General features: G+C 39.2%; 1 protein-coding gene across 3 annotated transcripts in view; it reads left to right on the forward strand.

The window, feature by feature from the left end:
* The window catches only part of ankrd12.L (ankyrin repeat domain 12 L homeolog), a 76,888-nt gene extending 55,345 nt beyond the window's left edge, over positions 1–21,543 (forward strand). For all 3 annotated transcript variants that reach the window (XM_041566361.1, XM_041566362.1, XM_018267886.2), the window contains 8 exons: positions 413–613; positions 7,328–7,470; positions 9,525–9,672; positions 9,782–14,265; positions 16,317–16,415; positions 17,414–17,557; positions 18,189–18,284; positions 20,145–21,543. In XM_041566361.1, the coding sequence (XP_041422295.1) occupies positions 413–613; positions 7,328–7,470; positions 9,525–9,672; positions 9,782–14,265; positions 16,317–16,415; positions 17,414–17,557; positions 18,189–18,284; positions 20,145–20,330 (5,501 nt within the window). In that variant the 3' untranslated portion in view covers positions 20,331–21,543. The remainder of the gene's footprint in view (positions 1–412; positions 614–7,327; positions 7,471–9,524; positions 9,673–9,781; positions 14,266–16,316; positions 16,416–17,413; positions 17,558–18,188; positions 18,285–20,144) is intronic.
* The last annotated feature ends 1,029 nt before the right edge of the window (positions 21,544–22,572 follow it).

Below are 22,572 nucleotides of genomic sequence, written 5' to 3' on the forward strand. Positions count from 1 at the left end.
TTAAATTTTTTTGTGAATCTGTCTGTCCCTTCCTGTTCTTTGGTTCTCACTCCTGAATTAATATAGCAGAAGACATTTCTCCTCCTCCAAGTCTGTTAATCAACTAATGTTTGATACATTTAAGGAGTCAGAACCAGAAGTGCAGAGAATATAAACTTTCATTAGCAGTTCTATAAACAGAACCACTGAAAATATTTAATGCTTGTTGAAAATTTGCTTAGAATTATGAAATATAAGGTGTTGTCTTATGTGATGGAAAACAACAGTTACACATTAAGAACTGATTTGTTTAAATATAACTTAATGGGAAATAGCATTGCCATATTTATAGCTTTCTAAATAGAGGCTTTCCATAGATCCTATACTTGAATAACATTTTATATCGTATTAATCCGTGTTTCCTTGTGCATAGATTCCACTCCAAATCATCCTTCCCAGGCAACGCCGACTCAGAAGAAAAATCCATCGTCCTCTACACGGCAAAAAGACAAAGTTAATAAAAGAAATGAACGTGGAGAAACACCCTTACATATGGCAGCCATCCGGGGAGATATAAGCCAAGTGAAAGAGTTGATTCGTATGGGTGCAAATGTCAATGTTAAAGATTTTGCAGGTAAGATAATAAGTGACCTGCAGAGAGTTTTAAGGCAGACATATTACACTTTCTGTGAGATTTAGATTTGGCCAAATCCTTATTGCCATTGAAAGCACTGATTAGCTGATGGCTGTTTTGCTCAAATATGAATATGCCTCTGGAGATTCCATTCAGGTTGAACACAAGTGGACTATTCTGTATAAGGCCATGTCCAAGAACTGATACTTTTTGCTTGATTGCTAGTAATAGAGAGAACATTTAACAATGACACTTCTTACAGTGGAGGTTGTTGGGAAGGCTGTGTGCATAGTGCAAACATCTGGAGCACGAGAGACCTTCAGCTGTCCTGTAAATATAGTAATGTATTCTAAAACCAGAAGTCTTGTTTTTAAATAGCTGGTACTTTAAATAGCACTTCTAATTGTAAATAGCTCTGTACAATGCTATAGTTAGTACTTGCATCTAAGGCTGGTGTCTGCACCACAGGGAGATTAGTCATATTGACACCTCAGCACACGTGGCAGCATTGGATTCCTTACATCACAAAATTATCCCAGATTGTGCTGTTAAACTTTTATTTCACTCTCACTACAGATCTAACTTTTGCTGCATCCAGTCATCGTGTATGTTCTGTGTACAACAATGAATTGTGATATTCCTGCTCCTGCTGTACACAACCCACAGAGAGTGCAAAAATAAAGTTCACCCACTGACACTATAGAGCAGTGATCCCCAACCAGTAGCTCGTGAGCAACATGTTGCTCTCCAAACCCATTGGGTGTTGCTCTCAGTGGCCTCAAAGCAGGTGCTTATTTTTGAATTCCAACTTTGAAAACAAGTTTCAATTGAATAAAAAACGAAGTATAGTGCCAGGTAGAGCCTCCTGTAGGCTGCCAGTCCACATAGGGGCAACCAAATAGTCAATCACAGCCCTTGTTTGGCACTCAAGGGACTTTTTCATGTTTTTGTTGCTCCCCAAATCTTTAATATATTTGAATGTGGCCCCACAGGTAAAAAAGGTTGGGGACCCCTGCTATAGAGAGGACTATAAAGACAAAAAAAGAACTTTCACTCTTCTGCTTTTAGTTTGTTAACTTGAAAAGAAATGGCTTAAAACAAGGCTATTTTAAATGGGTTGTTCACCTTCCAAACACTTTTTTCAATTTGGTTGTTTTTAGATTGTTCCCCAGAAATAAAGACTTTTTCAATTACTTTCCATTATTTATTTTTTACGTTTTTTCCAAAATCTAAGCTTAAAGTTTAATTTTCTTGTCTGTGGTGTTTGAGTCTGGCAGCTCAGTTATTCAGGTGCAGACCCTAAACTGTTACAATTTTGCAACATTTAGTTGATACATTTCTCAGCAGCATCTCTGGAATATTAGTAACTATTGTATCAATTCTAACAGCTGCCTGTAAACAAACCCAGAGACTACTCAGCAGGGACAAAGATAAGAAATGTATCAACTAAATGTATCCATTTAGAACAGTTTACAGGGTCGACCCCCCTCCGAGCTGCTTCAGAAGGTGAAAAATGACACTTTACACTTCAATATTAGAAAAACCGTCACACATAGAAAATAGTAGAAAGTAATTGGAAAAAGTCGTTATTTCTGGTGATCTATCTGAAACCAACTAGTTGTTTGAAGGTGAACAACCCCTTTAAGTTAGAAATATATTGCTGCCATTTATTTATGACAACGGTTCAAGGAGAATAGAAACGCGTAGATGTGGGGGATTTTGTGAATTTCAATAAAAATTACTTAGGTAGAACTACACGGACAACTTGCAAGCGATTTCGGCGGATCTGAAGCAATGCGCCAAAACGCAGGCATCAAGTCGGATGCAACATAAAATAAGTTAATCAATAGCAATGTCAGATGGTGTCGCAGCATTCTTCCGGCGCGACACGACTGTCGGATGCAGCCGCAGCGTCTGCATCCGACGGTCGTGTTGCATCGGATGAACGCTTGCAACACCATCTGACATTTGTATTTCTTACCTTATTTTCCGTCGTATCCAACCTGTGGGGGGATCGAAACGTTGAGGCTAATAAAACTTTTTTTTGTTTTTTTCAGTACAAACCCTGTGAGTGCCGCAATTTCTCTTCTATTGTATACGTCCTTTGCTGGCACCCAGGTATTACCTCTGTCCACAGAGTGCTTTTATTATTTCATCACGGTACAGAATAAACGTTTTGGCTCACATCCCGAATCCTGGCAAAGGCTAGTTATGGGACCTAATATCCAGAATGCTGATGGGTTTCTGTATAATGGATCTTTCCATAATTTGGATCTATATACCTTAAGTCTACTAGAAATTCAATTAAACATTAAATAAATCCCAATAGACTGGATTTGCTTCCAGTAATGATTAATTATCTTAGTTTGGATCAAGTACAAGGTACTGTTATTACAGAGAAAAAAGGATAAGAATAATTTTTTTTTTTTTAAATCATGGATTATTTGGATAAAATGCAGTCTATGGGAGATGGCCTTTCTGTAATTTGGAGCTTTCTAGATTATGGGTTTCCGGCTTGCCTGACTTTGGAAATAATCTGATGCCTCAGGAATTTATGCAGTGTTGTGCATTCCATATTGCAGCTGTATAGTGCAGCTATAATGCACAATACCTGTCATGGAGACTCCCATATATAATAGACCTGTTTAAACCACACCCAGATGCTAAACTGAGCATTAATCATCATTACATTGATTTAATAGTCAGCATACTGTACCTAAAGCTACATAACTACTGACATACAGAAAGACAGATGCTGTGACCTATTTACATGCAATCAGTACATAATAGCTGCATATTAACTGAATTGCCCAAGGCCAAAAGCAATTGCCACCAAGAAACAAAACTAGGCCTCTCAGTCAGATTCTGTTGGTTAAACCACTACCAAGCTGCTTACAGGAAAATCTATTTTAATCAAACCTGGCAGCATGAATTGCTGTACAGTGTATTTCTGAATATTCCATAGAATCAGTGCAGGCAGGAGACTTTTTTTTCCTGGTCGGCGATGTTTGTAACTGTACAAGGTATCCCTCTAACCTTTAGCTTTGATTAACTGAAAGAAATCTACAAAATATCTTTATCTCACAAAGAGAGAATTCTTTATATTCTTTATATTGTGTTTTTATTTACTTTTTTCTGGGATTGCTTTTGCACTAAAGTGCTGCATATCTGCCTTCTAATGTAAAGGGGGAAAATGGTTGACTATTAAAAAAATACCTCATATGTCTGGAGTAACAGTATTGTTAATCATAAAGGGGATCTCCACCCGAAACTGGTTTTGCATTATGAAAAATAAATGTAATTCTAACCAACTTTCTTCATTGTAAATGGTCTTTAAAATTATTTGTAAATGTAATTGGAAGCAGTGAATGTTTATTCCTTTCCATTGTTTCAGTCTGATGCTTGAATTATATAACAGGAGTCAATGCTCCTCCAGGTCTGGCTTGGAACATTGTTTCAGGATTCGGAACCAGGGGTACCAATGACGTAAATAATCTGACAGATACTGCTTTAATATCAATTTTTTTTCGTTTATTTTACGTATATCACTGTGAAAGTTTAGGTGAATAACATGTTGATTGACCATACATACAGATGGGCTGATTAAATGAATTAAGTAAATGAATTAAGTAATTAAAGGCATAGTATAAAACAGGGTTGGAATTCTTATTGCCTCTGCCCAGATCAAGATTCAATAGACTTTTTTTTTATAGGAAATTATTTTATTATAACCCTTTCTCAAAGATTATTATTAATTACCAGAGACTACATGAAATATCTGAACAGCATTTGTCTAATGCTTTTAACACCACAAAGAAACACTTTATAAGATTTTCTGCTATTATGTGCTGCCCTCTAGTGCAGGAATGACTATTTTGTCATGGACCTTTAGAGCCCAGTTTATACTGATGACGTTATACAACAGTACTGTGCAGTGTCGGACTGGGGCACCTGGGGCCCACCAGAGAACCTGATCTGAAGGGCCCCTCCATTTACTCACGAAAGCCCACAAGGGAAAAAAAGGAAATGCATACCAAAGTGAACATTTTTATTTGTATACTATTAAATACCATTAAGTTGCCATAATTATTAAATAGCCTTATTACCGAAAGAGAACAAATTTGTTTTATAAGAAATTTAATTAAAGCACTACACATGCAGTATAAATGAGTATAAATCTTAGAACACACGTGACTGATAGGAATGTGATAGGGCCTTCTGATAGTAAGCTCCACTGGGGAAGAGACTAGTAGGAATGTGATAGGGACCTTACATTGTAAGCTCACTGAGACAGAAACTTATGTGAATAAGATAGGGACTTTAGATTGTAAGCTCAATGGGCAGGGACTGATCAAAATGTGATAACACCTGGTATGCAAAGTCCACACAACTGAAGCTTGAAAGGCAGCCCATGTGCAAATAAAGTAGGAAAACTATATTATACACACATTTTATAAACACCAGTACTCCATTAGCTTTATGAATTGCATTCCATTTAATCAACTGCAATTCATGAATTGATTAAAAATTCATGTTATATACTGCATTAACCAAGTAAAAAAATCATTGAGCATTTCATTTATTTTATCATTTTTTTTTAAGCCTTCCCACCCCAGTCCCAGTAAAATAATTCATATGTCAGCTTCAACCAGAGATAGACAGAAGACAGGTGAAGCAACTACTGGAAAAGACTGGAGATGGTCAGATTGAAAAAAAAGTCCATGTGGGTTATGGCTTATGGGTGTAATTAAGGTCATTGGCCAACATAGTTCATAGTAAGACAATGCCCCCCCCAAACTCCCAGGGTGATTAAGGCCAACATACATAGTCCCAGTCTCCCCAAACCCCCCCTCCCTTAAATTATTTGCTCACCAGGCAGCACTGTAGTATAAATTTATATTCTCTATAAAACTGGACTGGCAGAGGAGAGAAGAGGGAGAAGACTGCAATAGTCAGTTACTCATCATCAGGCCCCAACTTGCCCAGCGAAAGCGAATGCAGGCACGCAGCCAGGATCCACCGCACCAGCAGACTACTGCTCCCTCTCTGACACATGGCGCACCTCTCTTCCCCTACGCGAAGGACGCCGGCCAGACCGTGACGTCATCAACAGGCGCGCACTGTCACGTAGCGAAAACATGCGCATGTCCACGCAGCACAGCAGAGTCGGGGAGCAGAGCAGCCCTTGCCGGTTTGGTACCAGGTGGAGTAGCGGCAGCACTGTGGGCCCATTAATTTGAAAGCAAGCACAAATATAAAGCGCAAAACCGGAGCCCTAACAAAAATAGATTAGAGTGTGGTCGCGGGGGCCCACAAGGACTGGGGCCCACCGGGATTTTTCCCGGTGTCCCGGTGGGCCAGTCCGACACTGGTACTGTGAAGGTCGAGATGTGCTTCATTTAAAACTGTTTGCATGATGAAAGGCAAGGGAGTTTATCACTATTTCTGGGCTGTGTTTGATTGGAGGATCGACTATTCTAACGAAAGTGAATCCAGAAGGCTGGATGTGTATCTCTTGGAAGGAACATGATGGGGAATTCTTTCTCCTTTTATTCCTATTTATGTTATGGAACTGAATGTACATATGACCTACCTTAGTGGACACAGACTGCTGTTTTGCATTCTGTTGGTTAAGAAAAATATTTTTGTCTGAAGTTTACATATTGAAACTAGAACTGTACATTGGGACAGAAGGAGAACTAGACCAGTGTCCAGTAGTTATGTGCAGGTCGGGTAAAATCCGAACCCTCCTGCGCCCACCTGCCCCTGCCCGACTTCCGAGTTCCTTTTATAGACCTGCCCCGCCGATGATGTCACAAAAGGGGTGGAACTAACAGACGCGTGGCTATAAAAGCGGAGGCCGGCAGTGTAAGTTGGCAATGGAGGTGCGAGGTCGGCCCAAACCCGCCCGCACATCACTAGTGTCCAGTGTTGTTTTTGTTTCTCAGCTGTAAATCCTGGCTGTATGTTGGCATATGTAAATATGACTGTGCTTGTTGGGTGTTCTTTGTGACTAAATGTAATTTTGAACAAAATGTGTTTTGCTTTGCTAACTAGGATTTGTGGATGAGGCTTACTCCACAACATATTTTAAAGTTTTAGCTGTTGTGGACCTGTCACCCAGACATAAAAAGCTGTATAATAAAAGTCCTTTTCAAATTAAACATGAAATCCGAATTCTGTTTTTATTTAAGCATTCATAGCTTTTGTAAACTCATTTAAAAGGTTCAGCTGTCAATCAAAAATTGCCTGCCCCTCCTCTATGCCTTAGGCGTAGAGGCAGGGCAGACAATTACTTTCACTTTCTATTCAGCACTTACTTGTCACTGCCCTCCCCACATCCCCCCTGTTCTCTTCACCGTTTAATTGTGCAATCAGTGCATGGGGATGGACATCAAGTCCCCCATTCTGGTGCACAAACAAGATTTTGAAGTTATGCAAGGCTTGTCTTAATAACAGTGTCCACAAAATGGCTGCTGCCTGCTTGCTATAATTATGAATTCCCAGATGAAGGGAAACAAGATTCAAATAATTTTTACAGTGTAATTAAAGCTCATTTTGCTTGACATGATATAATAGGAATCATTTTTTATTTTTTATTTTTTTTGACAGGACCCCTTTAAGCTCAGATTGATTTATATTGATGGGGATATTTATTTCTTGACTGCCATGATTGTAAAACCAAATCTAATGCTTAAAATGTTACATGTTTAGGTTGGACTCCTCTTCATGAAGCTTGTAACATGGGTTATTATGATGTTGCAAAAGTCTTGATAGCAGCTGGAGCAGATGTTAATACGCAAGGACTGGATGATGATACGCCTCTTCATGATGCAGCCAGCAGCGGCCACAGAGATGTAAGAATAAAAATATTTTTTATACTGACTGAATACCCTTTCTTCTGTAAAGTTATATGGCCATTTTCAAATGGTTAAGATTTGTTGCATGAAAAGAATAAATAGATTTGTTTTTTATATCTTAAGTACTAATGATTAAATTTAAGCAAGCCGTATCTGACCAATAAAAACTGCCGAATCAGCACTTCCAGACTGAGTCGGCAGCTTATCAACCCATGTACGGGACTCTCGGGAGGTCCATGTCTGATCAATATCTGGCTGGAAATTAACCCAGTATCTATTAGGCACATTTAAAAACTCTCTGCAAAGAGTGCATCATCATAGTGATGTGGTTTTTGTGCCACATGGGCATAGGCTATTCTCCCATTATGATCCAATCACTGTCCAATGGCTAAATGACCAGATTATCTCAATTTTGTCCACTGTGTTGATGGCCAGCATGGGTAAAGATTCACTCGTTTAGCAACCTCATTAAACAAATCTTAAAACGTATGCCAGTAACACCAGTGATTAAAGTGCATTTATCAAAGGTCAAATGTGAATTGTTTTTTTTTTTTAACGCTTATAACTTTGAATATATTCGATAATTCGATTGGGGGGGTTATTTAATAAAATGGCCAAATGACCCGAAAACTGGAATCAACTTCGACTAAACTCGAATCGTGTTTTTTCTCAGAAAAGGAAGGCTAGTGACATCTTCAAATTGGTCACTGGACCTCTCACATTGACTGATACATGAACTCGGCAGGTTTTTGGTGGCGAATAGTCAAATTTGAATTATTAAAGGGGGTTTGATCTAAATATCTCTAAATTCAAGTTCGAATTAAAATTCAAAAAGAGTTTTGATTGTTTACAAATCAAATTTGAAATGATTTACAATTCGAATTCGAGAATTCATATTTTCAGTTCGACCCCTAATAAATCTGCCCCATAATGTTTCCTTTTGAAAAAAGTGCACTCAAACTTGTTCAACCATTTATAGATGAGATTGTGGTTGGACTTGGGGCTGTGCTGTCGGAGTAAAGCTACACTAAAAGCTACACTGAATGCATTAGACCAAAAAATGCCTGAGCACTGTACAGTTAATATCAAACATGCAGTGAAAACCAGGAATTCTACGTCTAGATTTTTAAATGTATAGAAAAAAAATAAATTGTATACCTGGTTAAAAAATATAATATATTGAAGAGAATATACTATACAGAAACAGAGATGACACATTAGAAACGTGTCTCCTGTCAAGATATATTGAAAAAATGTAACCGGTATATTAGGGTTTGACAATTAAAATGTAATGTTCCTCTGAAAAAAGCACTGCGTTTCTTGACAGCGCTATATAAATAAATGATGATGATGATGAAAGCAAAACTTCTGCTCTGCAAAGGTTTTACCAAGGGTTACTTTCTTGTTGGAAAATAAATATGTCCTATGGGGCCTGGGATAGCTCAAGCACTAACAAGACCATTCCCTGCAATGCCAGACATCTCTGCAATGGCTCCCTCAGTCTTTCTGTTCCTCTAATGCCCCATCATACTTAAAACTCTGACAACAAGAAATTTAGACCATACTTAAAATTTAGCCTGCCAGTGCCACTTCTCAGGAGATTTTCTTTTTACTTCTCAAATTTGATCAGCAAAAGGATTTGCTCCATACCTTACAGTTGGAGTGCATAATTCCACATATGACATGTTGCATATCCAGTCTAGGCCTATTCTCATTGCTCCCTTTCTACTCTCAGGAGTGTAAGCATGGTAGAAGTGTTGTACACGGCATGTAGCTTTTGGGATCAAGCTCCATATAAGGAGCGAGACTTTACAGAGACTGTCTGTGGATTGAAGTTGTTGGATTCTGCCCCCATCATGACTTAACTTGTCCTGTATGCGGTGTTCCCTCTAATTCCTACTCATATGTGTGTGAAAAAAATTATTTTGTGTGCACATTTTAAACTTGTGTGCGCATTTTTTTTAAAACTATGTGCAAAACAAGTGCCATTTACTTTCAGAAAGAAATAGTCTTTATTAGCATTGCAGACATAAAACTGTTTCATTTTACAGATTGTGAAATTGCTATTACGACATGGTGGCAATGCATTCCAAGCCAACAAACACGGAGCACGTCCTGTTGATGTAGCTGAAACAGAAGAATTGGAGCAGCTGTTAAAGAGGGAGGTGCCAATCTCTGATGACGATGAAAGCTATACAGGTTTTAATTTTTTTCTGCTGTTTATTGCTGTTTCGTGTACCAATCTTTTGTTGTTGTAGTTCCCTATTCTCCCTTATTTATTTTGGAATGTTGTATTTCCCTTATGCAGATTCAGAAGAACCACAGTTTAATAATCTGTCAAGCGTGGATGAAAACTTAGACTCAGAGGGAGAAAAGGAATCTTTGATCAATGAAAGCAAACATGTTACAATTAAAGGAACACCTTGCACCTCAGGACTTGATGAGTATGAATTTAAAGATGATGAGGATGATGAAGATGAACCAGAAATCCACAAGATGTTTGAAGATAAGCATATACTTAGGAATGACATTAAAAATGAAAACACTGAAGCAAGGATAAATGATGGTTTCTTTATAAAGCAGGAGAAAGTTGATTTTCCAAAAATTTACAAAAACCGGAAACCAAAGCCATCTCGTCTGTTATTTTCCAGTTCTGATAGTTCTGATGATGATTTGCTTCCAGAGAAAGTCAGTTTGATATCTGAAAGTCTCAATTCAGACATCAGACCTAAGAAGGACTATAGTATTTTACATGAACAGAAAGAGAAGGGGAAAGTCAGAAGGAAATTGAAGAATCAAAGCAAAAATAAAGAAAACCAGCAGTTAAAACAAGAAAGAGATAAGAAAGAAAATATAAAAGTAGTGAATATGGTAGTGTGCCCTAGCTTAGAGTCCTTGGACAAGTCTAGAGAAGAGGAACTATTTAGAAAATCACTTTGCACAAAGGAAGAACCTTCCTTACAATTATTTCAGATCACTCCTGGCAAATCACCCAAACACACTTATACGTTTATTGACAAGCAGTCAACACCTCTGAAGCAGGAAAACACTAAAATGTGTGTTTCACCCCCTGGTGGATCAGAATCATCACTGCAGACTGATTTGTTCCGATATGATCAAAGTACCAATGCTGAATATGCAATTGAAAGTTCAAGTTCTTCTTTCTCTAAATATAAAGAAAAGAGTAAACATCTGAAGGAGTTTTTTATTGATTATGCAGATAAGGCTATCTTAAAATGTAAAGAAGAAGGTAAAAGTCCATCGTTTGAAACCTCTGAGTGTGTGCCTAAAAAATCTGACAAGGAGGGTAAAATAGTAAAAAAACACAAAATTAAACATAAAGAAAAGGAAAAAGAAAAGTCCAGAAAAGATCCAGATGTTGAAAATGACAGGACCAAGCATAGAGAAAAAAATATTCAGAGACAAATAGAATTTGACAGAGAATTCTGGAAAGAAAACTTTTTTAAAAGTGATGAAAATGATGAGGAATTTTTAATCATGGATTCAAAGAACACCTTATCCGAGAAAAAAGTCAAACTGGAAAAATCACCAGCGAAGGAAGACCATTCAGTCAGAGAGAATTACGTCTTGATAGAAAATGTTAAAGATGGACAAGAGGAGCCATCAAAACTGGATCAAGAAAAAACTCAAAAAGAAGAAAAAGGAAAAGATTGCAATAGTGATGCTGACAGTTTTCATTCGGCAAAAGAAAAAGAGACTAAAAGTGTCCCTTTAAATGTATTTGTAAAAGATGAGTCGTTACAAATTGATAGAGAAACAGACGCAGAAAAGCAATTTAAGGAAGGGAAAGAAAAAAGTGAAAAACGATCTGCACTTAAGGAGAGGGACTTGGAAAAGAAAGGCACTGAAAAAGAGAAGAAGGCAAAATCAGATTACAAATCTGAAAGAGAAAAAGTAGAAATGTCAGAAAACACAGATAAATCTAAATCACATTTGCAATCACCAGATAAGCTTCAAAAGGAAAGCGATAAAATTAGGGCATCAGTTGTTGGCAAAAAAAATGATGACAAAGAAAAACCTAAAGACAAAAAAGAGCGGAATGAAAAAGACAAGCATCTTGGAGAGCACAAACTTTGCACAGATAGAAAACCCAAGCATGCTGAAAAAGATTCAGAATCAAGCAGAGCAGATAAAACTAAACGTAGAGAGAAGGAATTCAGAAAAAAATCAAGGGAAGGAGATTTTTATGCTGGTGCAAGCTCCAAGCATAGTCAAGAAGAGCGCAAGCAAAGTGGCAACACTGATAGCAGTAGAGTACTTCATGAAAAGCCTGCTGTTGTAAAGGAAAAGCTAAAAGAGGAGCAGCAGAAGGTTCCAGAACATAAAGAAAAGGATAGAAAAGACAAGGAAAAAGATATTGATCGATATAAAGAAAGAGACAAGCATAAAGACAAAACACAGACAAATATTCCAAAGTTGAAACCTAAAGATTCCGAAGCAGAAAAATGCAAATCTAAGTTGCAGTCTGCAAAAGACACCAAGTTGAAAGAAAAAAGGCTGGTCAACGATGATCTCATGCAAACTAGTTTTGAACGGATGCTAAGCCTCAAAGACCTTGAAATAGAACAGTGGCACAAAAAACATAAAGAAAAAATAAAACAGAAGGAAAAGGAAAGACTAAGGCACCGGAATAGTGTAGAACTTACTAAAATAAAAGAAAAACCAAAACATTCACCAACTCTATCCAAAAATAAAGAATTAACAAGATCGAAAAGTTCTGAACTATCAGATGTATACACAAAAGAGAAATCATTGAAAGATGCCACAAGTTGCAGATCAAATTCAGTTGATGCAAAGAACTTGACCGCTTCAGGGAAGACCCTTTTAATTTTAGAAAACAGTAATATAACAAGGTCGCCTAGATCAGAGAGTGAAAAAACCGGCCTATGTTCGCGGTCTGTGTCTATGATTTCTGTTGCTAGCTCGGAGGAATCTTGTCATGCAACTGTGACTACACCAAGGCCTACGACAGAATATGACTCAGACTTTGCTTTAGAAGGATCTGACTCGCAAATGTCTTTTTCACAGTCTCCGTTCTTACCTACTGCCAAGTCACCAGCCACTCATGACAGAGATTTAGACACCATTGCAGAGTTGCCTGATCGAGTTAGACCACCTCTGACAAATAGACTTCTACCAGGTTATCTTAGGTCAACTTCTGTAGAAGATGTAAAATTGGTGATCAGTGAATGCAGACCAGTTGTAGAAGTACGGCGGTGCAGTATGCCAGCTGCCTTGGGTGATCAAGCAAAGGCCATACAAATCGTGTTTGAAAGTAATATACCAGAAGTGCCATCCTCTGTAAAAATGACACCAAATAGGTGTATATCTCCAAAACCCGAAATATTGCCTGCGTTGGAAAAGGATGCTTATAATAGCACTTGTGTCCCGGCATGTAGCAAAAACTCTTTGGATGGAAGTCTCATTAGTCCATCATCTCAGGGAAATTGTCTTCAAAGTGGGACTGAGTCACCTGTAACACAGATTGCCACCCCTGCTACTTTTGAATGTGAACATGCAAAGTTGTCTTGCAGTGAAAACGATTCTACAGTCCTTTCAGAAAACCAAACGTGTCAAGAAATGTTATGTTCCAGACAAGAAAACACAGTCATTCAGGAATGCCCTGCTTTACCTCCACAAACACAAAGTCATTTTGTTGTAAATACTACAGTTTCAGATCCACTCTGCTTCTCAAAAACTGACCCACCAATAAATTATAAACAAGAACACAGCATTGTAAAGGAAGAGCAAACTCATTGTGCCAACTCTAGCTTTGTCAAGGCAGATGAGTCTGAATCTGAAGTTAAACTCGTTCACACAGAAGACACAATTGAACGCTTAAAAATTGTATTGACTGATGCTAATATAGGAGGCATACCAAGCGAGGGTGATGAGGCTATGCAGGTTAGCACAGAAATAAATACAGACATTTCTTTAAGTAACCCAGATTTTAAGGAGAGAATTTTACAGGAGAATATAGCTGACGGTGAGTCCACATCAAATGAAGACCAATCCATTATAGAAAGTACTCCTGCTTCCAACGTTAAATGTGACACTGATGTGGTTCAAGGTTTTGAAACTGCAGAAATAACTAAAGATAGTCCTGACCAACAAGTCATTCCTCAAACAAGTTCTGTGCACACAAACGAATCTCCTAAAACCGAGCTATCGCAGTATCCTTTATCAGTTATGGAAAGTCCACTTCCTCAGCTAGGTGATGATGCGCAAACTTGTAGCCAGTCTGCTAAGATGGAAACAGAGGAGAATGCTGAGGAAAAGGCAGAACAAGAAATTCCACAAAGAATTACAAGAAACCGGGCCAATATGTTGGCCAACCAGAATAAGCAGGTCCAAACTATTTTTTCTCATTCATCTGATAAAGACATGGTTGAGTCTTCTATGGCTTTAAGAGGGAGGATACGTCTGACAGAAGAAGATGATATGCAAGTGCATCATCCACGCAAAAGAAAGATGGCTCGTGTTCCTCAACCTGGGCTTGCTAATTCCTCTGTAATGCAAGCAAAGGAAAAAACCCAGCAATCCCTGGCAGCTGTTGTTGACTCATTAAAACTGGATGACATCCAACCTTACCAATCAGAAAGGGCAAATCCATACTTTGAGTATCTACATATAAGAAGGAAAGTAGAGGAAAGACGTAAAATGCTGTGTAGTGTTATTCCGCAAGCACCACAATACTATGATGAATATGTGACCTTCAACGGGTCATACCTTTTGGATGGAAATCCTTTCAGCAAACTCTGTATTCCAACTGTAAGTCAACCTGTACTGCTTTCTGAAAATGTATTTCTTCTTTGATATTGGGTTTTTTTTTTGGCCACAGAGAAAAACCCAAGGATTTATGTACATTCGCTCTATTCACCCTATTCCAGGTGTACTAGCCTAATTCTTTGTTGTATGTAAATTTTGTTTATGTACACAGCACTGTACAGCAGAATAATACATTAATCGAACAAACCGGGTCATTTATGATAAATACAAAGTACAATTATATTACAGATTAAGAGCGAAGTGTCAGACAAGAGGAAGGAGATCCCTGCCCCATAGAGTTTACAATCTAATTGGGGGCTTTAATATCTGCAGTACAACTGCTTTCCAGTTTCAGATTATTTATTCAGCCATTTTTCTCTATATTCTGTAGCTGACAGCATCAGACCCTTCTTTTCATTCCATGTGAAAAGCTCATTTCTTCGATCGGTTTAAATTGATTGTTCACCTTTAAGTTAACCTTTAATATGATGTGCAGAGTGATACTCGAAGAAAATTTGCAACTGGTTTGTATTTTTTTTATTATTTCTGTTGTTTATTCAGCAGCTCTCCAGTTTGCAATTTCAGCAATCTGGTTGCTAGGGTCCAAATTATCATTGCAACCATGCATTGTTTTGAATAACAAAATGGTATATGAATAGGAGAGGCCTGAATAGATGAGTAATAAAAAAAGTAGCAATAACAATAAATTTGTAGCCTTGCAGAACATTTGTTTTTTAGATGGGGACAGTGACCCCCATTTGAAAGCTGGAAAGGGTCAGAAGGAAAATAATTCAAAAACTATAAAAAAGAAAATGAAGGCCAATTGAAGAAAAGTTGCTTAGAATTAGCCATTCTATAACATACCTTAAACATAATCCAGATAAATAATATCTGTAGTATAGTAAAACCTTGTTTTTGAGCAACACTTCAGTAAGGTTGGCATCTGTTACTCTACAAGACCACAAGATGGCTCATTTACAAGGGAACATAACCACAGGTGTTTTTGTATTTTAAAGCTCTTGTAGAGATGCCTAATATTCCAAGGATACCTTGTGAATACTGAATACAGTGTCTCTGTTTATATCGGGAAGCAGATTTATGTCAGTCTATCATGTTGCCATAGCCTAAGTTTGTCAACTATGTCAGATGTAGTAATGTGTGGGTCGGGCTTTTCCCGACCCGCAACCGACCTCCCACCACCCAAGCCTGACTTCCGGGTCTCTGTTTATAGACCCACCCCACCGATGATGTCACAAAAGAGGCACATATCTATAAAAACTCAACCCGTAAGCCGGCATTTGGAAGGTCGCGGGCGGGAAGAGCAGTAAGAAGAGCTCAACCTGCCCGCAACCCGGAAAAGAGGTCGAGGCCGGCCCGAAGCCACGGGTATTGGGTCTGCCCTCACACCACTAGTCTGATGTATGCTACAGCAGTCATATGCACCAGAGACAGTCAGCTCAGTTGTGCTTTTTCAACATTCCAATCACTGCATGGTTCCCGGTCTGACCAATTTCAATGACAATATCTGTAGGTGTTGTTATAAGTAAACAACAAGTTGAAAGCACTTTAAAAGGGCAGTATATCCAATGAATAGGGCTTGTGTTCAACATATATTCTTGCCTATTGCTTTAATTACAAAATAAATCTATGTTTTGTGTTATTTCTTGAGCTAAACTGGGAAATTGGGGCTACTCCATGTTCGCCCCTTGCAAGGTAGATTGTATTACAAGTATCCATCTTCCTCCATTCACCCTTTGTGACTGTTTTGTAAGCTAGAGTCCTTTATGCAGGGGGATTATCTATAAAGCCAGATCTGTGTTTTAATTGATGGTTGTCATGGCAGCATTCACATAAATTTGGATGTGAGTGATCACAGGAGCACACAGCACTTACATTCCTAGACTGCAGCTTAAACGGAGCGTTCTTTTGCTGAAGCAACTTTAATGCATGCTGTTAGAATACTGTGTGTGATTTTTATTTGTAACACTTTGTTTACTAAACACTGCACATATTTTTGATGTTTGGGAATATCAATGTGTTATGTTGTTTTTCAGATTACACCTCCTCCATCTCTATCAGAACCACTGAAGGAGCTCTTTCGACAGCAAGAGGTTGTTAGAATGAAACTTCGGTTACAGCACAGCATTGAAAGGGTAACAGCTGCTGCACACACGTCTTTCAACTGCAGACGAGCAGGGGAGGTTACAGGCAGACGAGCAGGGGGGTTACAGGCAGACGAGCAGGGACCGTTGCAGGCAGACGAGCAGGGACCGTTGCAGGCAGACGAGCAGGGACCGTTGCAGGCAGACGAGCAGGGACCGTTGCAGGCAGACGAGCAGGGACCGTTGCAGGCAGACGAGCAGGGACCGTTGCAGGCAGACGAGCAGGGACCGTTGCAGGCAGACGAGCAGGGACCGTTGCAGGCAGACGAGCAGGGACCGTTGCAGGCAGACGAGCAGGGACCGTTGCAGGCAGACGAGCAGGGACCGTTGCAGGCAGACGAGCAGGGGGGGTTACAGGCAGACGAGCAGGGGGGGTTACAGGCAGACGGGCAGGGATGTTACAGCAAGAAGGGCAGGGGGAGTTACAGGCAGACGAGCGGGGGGGGTTCCAGGCAGACGAGCAGGGACCGTTGCAGGCAGACGAGCAGGAACCGTTGCAGGCAGACGAGCAGGGGGGGTTACAGGCAGACGAGCAGGGACCGTTGCAGGCAGACAAGCAGCGGGGGTTACAGGCAGACGGGCAGGGATGTTACTGGAAGAAGAGCAGGGGGGGTTCCAGGCAGGCGAGCGGGGGGGGTTCCAGGCAGACGAGCAGGGGGGGTTACAGGCAGACAGGCAGGGATGTTACAGGAAGAAGGGCAGGGGGGGTTCCAGGCAGACGAGCAGGGGGGGGTCCAGGCAGACGAACGGGGGAGGTTACAGGCAGACGAGCAGGGGAGGTTACAGGCAGACGAGCAGGGACGTTACAGGCAGACAAGCATGAGAGAGAGTTTTTGAAACAGTCATGCAATTTCAATTAAGACATACCAGTCCTTTAGATGCAAATATTGCACCCTTACAGAAAAGAATCTGTTAGTGCATTACCTCTCTGTAAGTATAAAGTGTATTTTACAGATCATCTTTATTTATTTTTTTACTTTTCCAATCAGGAGAAGCTCATTGTGTCTAACGAGCAGGAGGTTTTGCGTGTCCATTACAGAGCAGCAAGAACCCTGGCCAACCAGTCGCTTCCATTCAGCGCATGCACGGTGTTGCTGGATGCAGAGGTGTATAATGTTCCACAAGAGTCTCAGGTGAATAGGCTAAAGCAGCTAAAGAGACGCATCTTATATGTATAGAACATTATGCTTCCCTTGTCAACCATAACCTTCTATAATTATTTTGTACATGGCTTCTTGGGCTAAACCCATATCAAAAGTTATTTGCCATACACGGCAAAAAAGTTTTTCAAAAAAGAAATCACTCCCTTTGCTCCAATGCAAATGGGGTGTTGTGACTACACAGTCTTCAGGCAGAAAACGGCAATGGCCCAAGCACCTCTATATCTTTTCTCAAAGTAATGTGTTGGGAACTGTATGCTTTAAAAACACATAGAGGCACTGTTACTTGAACTGGAGGCAGCGCATTTCTCTTTGATAAATATGGGAAGTGGTAAACAGAGAGGAATATTGACAATCACTTTATGCTGCCATTGGCTTTAGCCTAAACTTTCTGTTGTTTGTTTGTATTTTGTAGTAAGGATTAAGCTTTCTTTTTCCACATACCATTTAAGTACAAAATAATTTTTCAGAGGGTCAACATCCATTGACATGTGATAATTACTTAATGTTATGTAATTTTTGTAGTTTTACCATGATCAGATGTGCTATATGCATTTGCTCACTTGTTTCTAATATCATCCTGGTTTTGTTTCTTTCCATAAAGACAGAAGATGGTAAAGCATCCGTGCGAGATCGTTTTAATGCGAGGCAGTTCATGTCTTGGCTGCAAGATGTTGATGATAAATTTGATAAACTAAAAGTAAGTTTAAAGGGGGTTATGTTTTTATGCCTGTGAAATTCCAGTTCTGTTTGTAATTATAGATGTTATAAATGTCATAATGACTAATAATTTCATCACTTTTTTTTTTTTTGTTAAAGATCCAATTCTTAAAGAAACAGTAACAGTGAAAGTGTTTTAAAGGAATGACAATATCATGTAGTGTTGCCCTGCACTGGTAAAACTGGTGTGTTTGCTTCAGAAACACTACTATAGTTCATGTAAAAAAAGCTGCTGTGTAGCCACGGGGAAAGCCATTCTAAGCTGAATAAGAAGAAAAGGCACAGGTTACACAACAGATAAACTCTGTAGTATACAATGGGATTCTTCAGAGCTTATCTCTTATGTACTATGTATCCTGTGCTCGAATGGCTGCCCCCGTGGCTACACAGCAGCTTGTTTATATGAACTATAGTAGTTTTTCTGAGGCAAACACACCAGTTGTACCAGTGCAGGGCAACAGTACATTATATTTTCATTAGTTTAGGACGCTTTAAATTTTTTTGATGTTACTGTTCCTTTAAATATATATAATTAACAAATGAGGCTGTCATTGTCTAGGTACATGTAATAGTGCACCATAAAAAGTAGATGGGAAAATCAAAGGGCAAGTAGGTTAATGTTAAATGTGTGTACATTTGGTGTTCGAGAAAACGCCATTCCACTGCCATTCAGCAGCACAGACTGGTATGTCAATGCACGCAGGCACTTATCTGATTTAAATGTTGTACCAAAGGAGATTCTCACTGACACCAATGCAAATGTATTTTCAGATGTTTTGTCACCCACGTTGGAGGAGATTTAGTGCGGATGATAAAACATCCCATCGCCCTTAAAGGGACAGTATACTCACCCCATCCCTTTTTAACATGAGCTCAATGTATGTGGCGTGTGCCTGTTTATAACTAAGACATATCTATGGTGTTTGTGCTTAAACTAAACAAGGAAAGTAAAACACTTTCACTTTAGCTTTTCCAGTCTCTTCTGCCGAGTAAAACAGGCCCTACGCACTGGCCAAATCAGGCTGATCAGGGCCTACTGAGGATTCTAAACCCCCCAATCACTTTGAGCAGTTTTACATTCATTCGGGGGAGTGATTGATCCTAATGAGTTTGCCTTATTTGGCCTCTTTACATTAGTGATAACACCTGGAAGACTTTTGGGATTAAATGAATTTTATTTAAGTATTGGTTTAAAGGAGAAGGAAAGCTACTGAAGCAGTTTATTGCCAATAGATTAGCCACGATAGTGCAAGCTATTATATTTATTCTGCAGAATGCTTTACCACACCTGCATAAACAGCTCTAGAAGCTCTCTCTGTTTGTTTAGGATAGCAGCTGCCATATTAGCTTGTTGTGATATCGCTTCGTGATTCTACCTTTCCCTGCTCACTCATAGCTCTGAGCTCAGATTACAGCAGGAAGGGGAGGAGGTAGAGAGGAGCAAACTGAGCATGCTCAAGCCCTAGCCCTGGAGGTTTATGCTGAAAACAGGAAGTCTGATACAGAAGCCTATGTGTACACAATAGAAGGAAAGAAATGCTGTGTTTCTTTTGACAGAGGACTCAGAGCAGCATTACTTTGAGGGTTTACTGGTGTATTTATATAGACCTTTCTAATAAAGCTTACTTAATTTTAGCCTTTCCTTCTCCTGTAATGCTCATTACACATTATTAATAGTGTATTCATTATTTTCTGTTACCTTTTAATGAATAACACTTCTGTGTAACTGATGAGGAAACAGATTCTAATATGAAATAAAATGTATAACCGACAAGTATTCAGTGTTTTTCCTGCCTTACGAATGCCATTCTTTTTTCTTTTTTTTTTTTTTTTGTTCCAGACATGCCTTCTCATGAGACAGCAACACGAGGCAGCAGCACTAAACGCAGTTCAGAGATTAGAGTGGCAGCTCAAACTCCAGGAACTTGATCCTGCTACGTACAAATCTGTCAGCATTTACGAAATCCAAGAATTCTATGTCCCCTTAGTGGAAGTCAATGATGATTTTGAATTGACACCTATATGACAATGTCACATTCTGCAGCTATTAAAAGACTTCCTCGGTAAGCAAGGCTGCAGAAGATGGGTCATCTAGCGCAATTTAAGGAGGCCATGTCTCTCCCGAACATAAGCACTGTTTCTCTAAAGATGTGTGAAGGTCAAGCAAATTCTAGAGCCCAAGCCTTCAGGTCTTAGGAGTCCAAACCCTTCCTTGCATGTGCAAATGCAGGAAATAATATCGTTGATAGAAGGCCATTATTTTACAGGCAAAACAATCGTGCAATTAAGTTGCCTGATCACCTTACATCGCGCTTCTAGCTACTGTTGCTGGAAAGGGGCTAATCTGCAGCGCAGGAAGCTGCACCAGGAAAGCAGTTGTGCTACTAATAGAATTAACTTAGACAGTTGCACTTACCCCCAGCTGTTTGTGGTGCATGCAGTGTTTTGCACGACAGTGTATGGCAGTTCTGTTGAAGAGCTTAATTGCTTCTACCACACAGTGCCACAGAAAACCACAGAAGCGCAATGGAGATTCGAACCCTGCTCTCTAACAAAGGGTTAAATGTCCACGAGGAGATTCCGTAAAAGACTATAATGCTCTGAAAACTTTAAGTGCTCTAAATCCTTTGCATTGTAGGAAGATTTCGCATGTAATTTGAACAGATCTAATATTGTCTTATTTTAAATAACTTATTTTATATATAAAATGTGCATTTGTACATAGTATTGTAATTAATTGTTGAAACTGTACAAACCCTAGCTATTTTATGTGTAAACTGTTTTACGTCAGATGTTTTAATGGACCAAAGTTGTCTTTTGTTTTTATTTGTAAAGTGATGTATGTGTCCGTGTTGCAAGTACAGCATGATCAGGGCCTGAGAAGGTCCGACTACAAGGTATTGCATGCTCCACTCTTTTACTACAATGACTCGATTAATATTTGCCCTAGTTAACCCTCCGAGTGCCACTAAGAGCATGCATCATGCTACAGTGTCCAATGGCACTAGGAGGGTTAAAAAAAACCAACTAATTTAATTTTAGCCTGCTGCCGATAATTTTTTTTTGTTTAAACCTTAAGAAAAAAAAAAGAAAAGACATTGGACACAAGTTGGCCTATTTTTAAAAAGCCGCCTTTGAATGAAATTCTAAAATTGTAAATGGTCTATTTTAATATTTACCTAAAGTTTGTATATATTTCTGTAAATATGTTGTTTAATAAATTTTATTGGTCATGTTCAGAATGTTTATATTTTGTTGTTTTCTTCTTGGCAGCATTGATCTTGGATAGACTTGTGCAAAGATGAGTAATAGAAATTAGCAATAAGTGTGTAGCCTTAAAGAGCATTTGGAAGCTGGAAAGCATCAGAAAAGGCAAATATTCAAAAACTATAAAAAATAAAAAAAAATAAAAAGATGAAACCAATTGAAAAATTGCTTAGAATTTTCCAGTCAATAACATATACTGTAAGTTAGCCTAAAGCTACACCAGTGAACCCCATTTAAAAGGACCCTCTGCTGCATTAAAACCGGAGATGTTTTTCAAATGAATTATGGGGCGATAAAAGGTTTCAAATTAAAAAAAAAAGGCTGGGTATAAAAACTGAAAAGCAGGACTGCTTTGTGGAGCTGGGGGTACACAGGGGGAAGGACCAGAGGATGAGAGGAGTGTGCCAAGACAAGAGCACGAGGATAAAACAACAGGGGGAAGCAGACAGTAAAATATAAAGGAAGATGAAGTAAGTGGAGCGCAGGATGATATTGGGGGATGTGGGTAAAAAGTGAGGCGAGAAGGACATTCAGGATTAGTTGAAACCGAAGGGTAGTAGAGAACATAAGAGAAATGTGTGGGTTGAGGGTAGAGTGGAGGTAACAGACTGGAAACTAGATAAAATATGAGCATTGAGTGACAGATAGAGCCAAGAGCAACCATAGCATTCTCTAATTAGGATTTATGGCATATTATCATCCCTTAATTGCTCTAGAGTTTGCTCTTTCCCTTGATCAACCCTAAGGTGTATTTGTTTTTCCTCAGTAATAATGCACCAGATCACCTCACATTGCTGCCTGTTTGAATTAAGTGCAAATGTTGGGGTGTGTGTAATCCAGACTTTTCCCACATTCAAATGCATTAAATTCAATTTCACTTCTCCAATGTCCGTGTTCCCCAGTCCAGCAAACCTCTTCTCCTCACTATTGCAAATGAAGGAAAGGAGTCGTCCTCTTTAACCTTTGTGTCCATTTTGCAGACAAGGGAACCGTCGGGGATG

Source organism: Xenopus laevis, chromosome 6L, assembly GCF_017654675.1.
Source record: "Xenopus laevis strain J_2021 chromosome 6L, Xenopus_laevis_v10.1, whole genome shotgun sequence".
In the NCBI taxonomy this organism is placed as follows: domain Eukaryota; kingdom Metazoa; phylum Chordata; class Amphibia; order Anura; family Pipidae; genus Xenopus; species Xenopus laevis.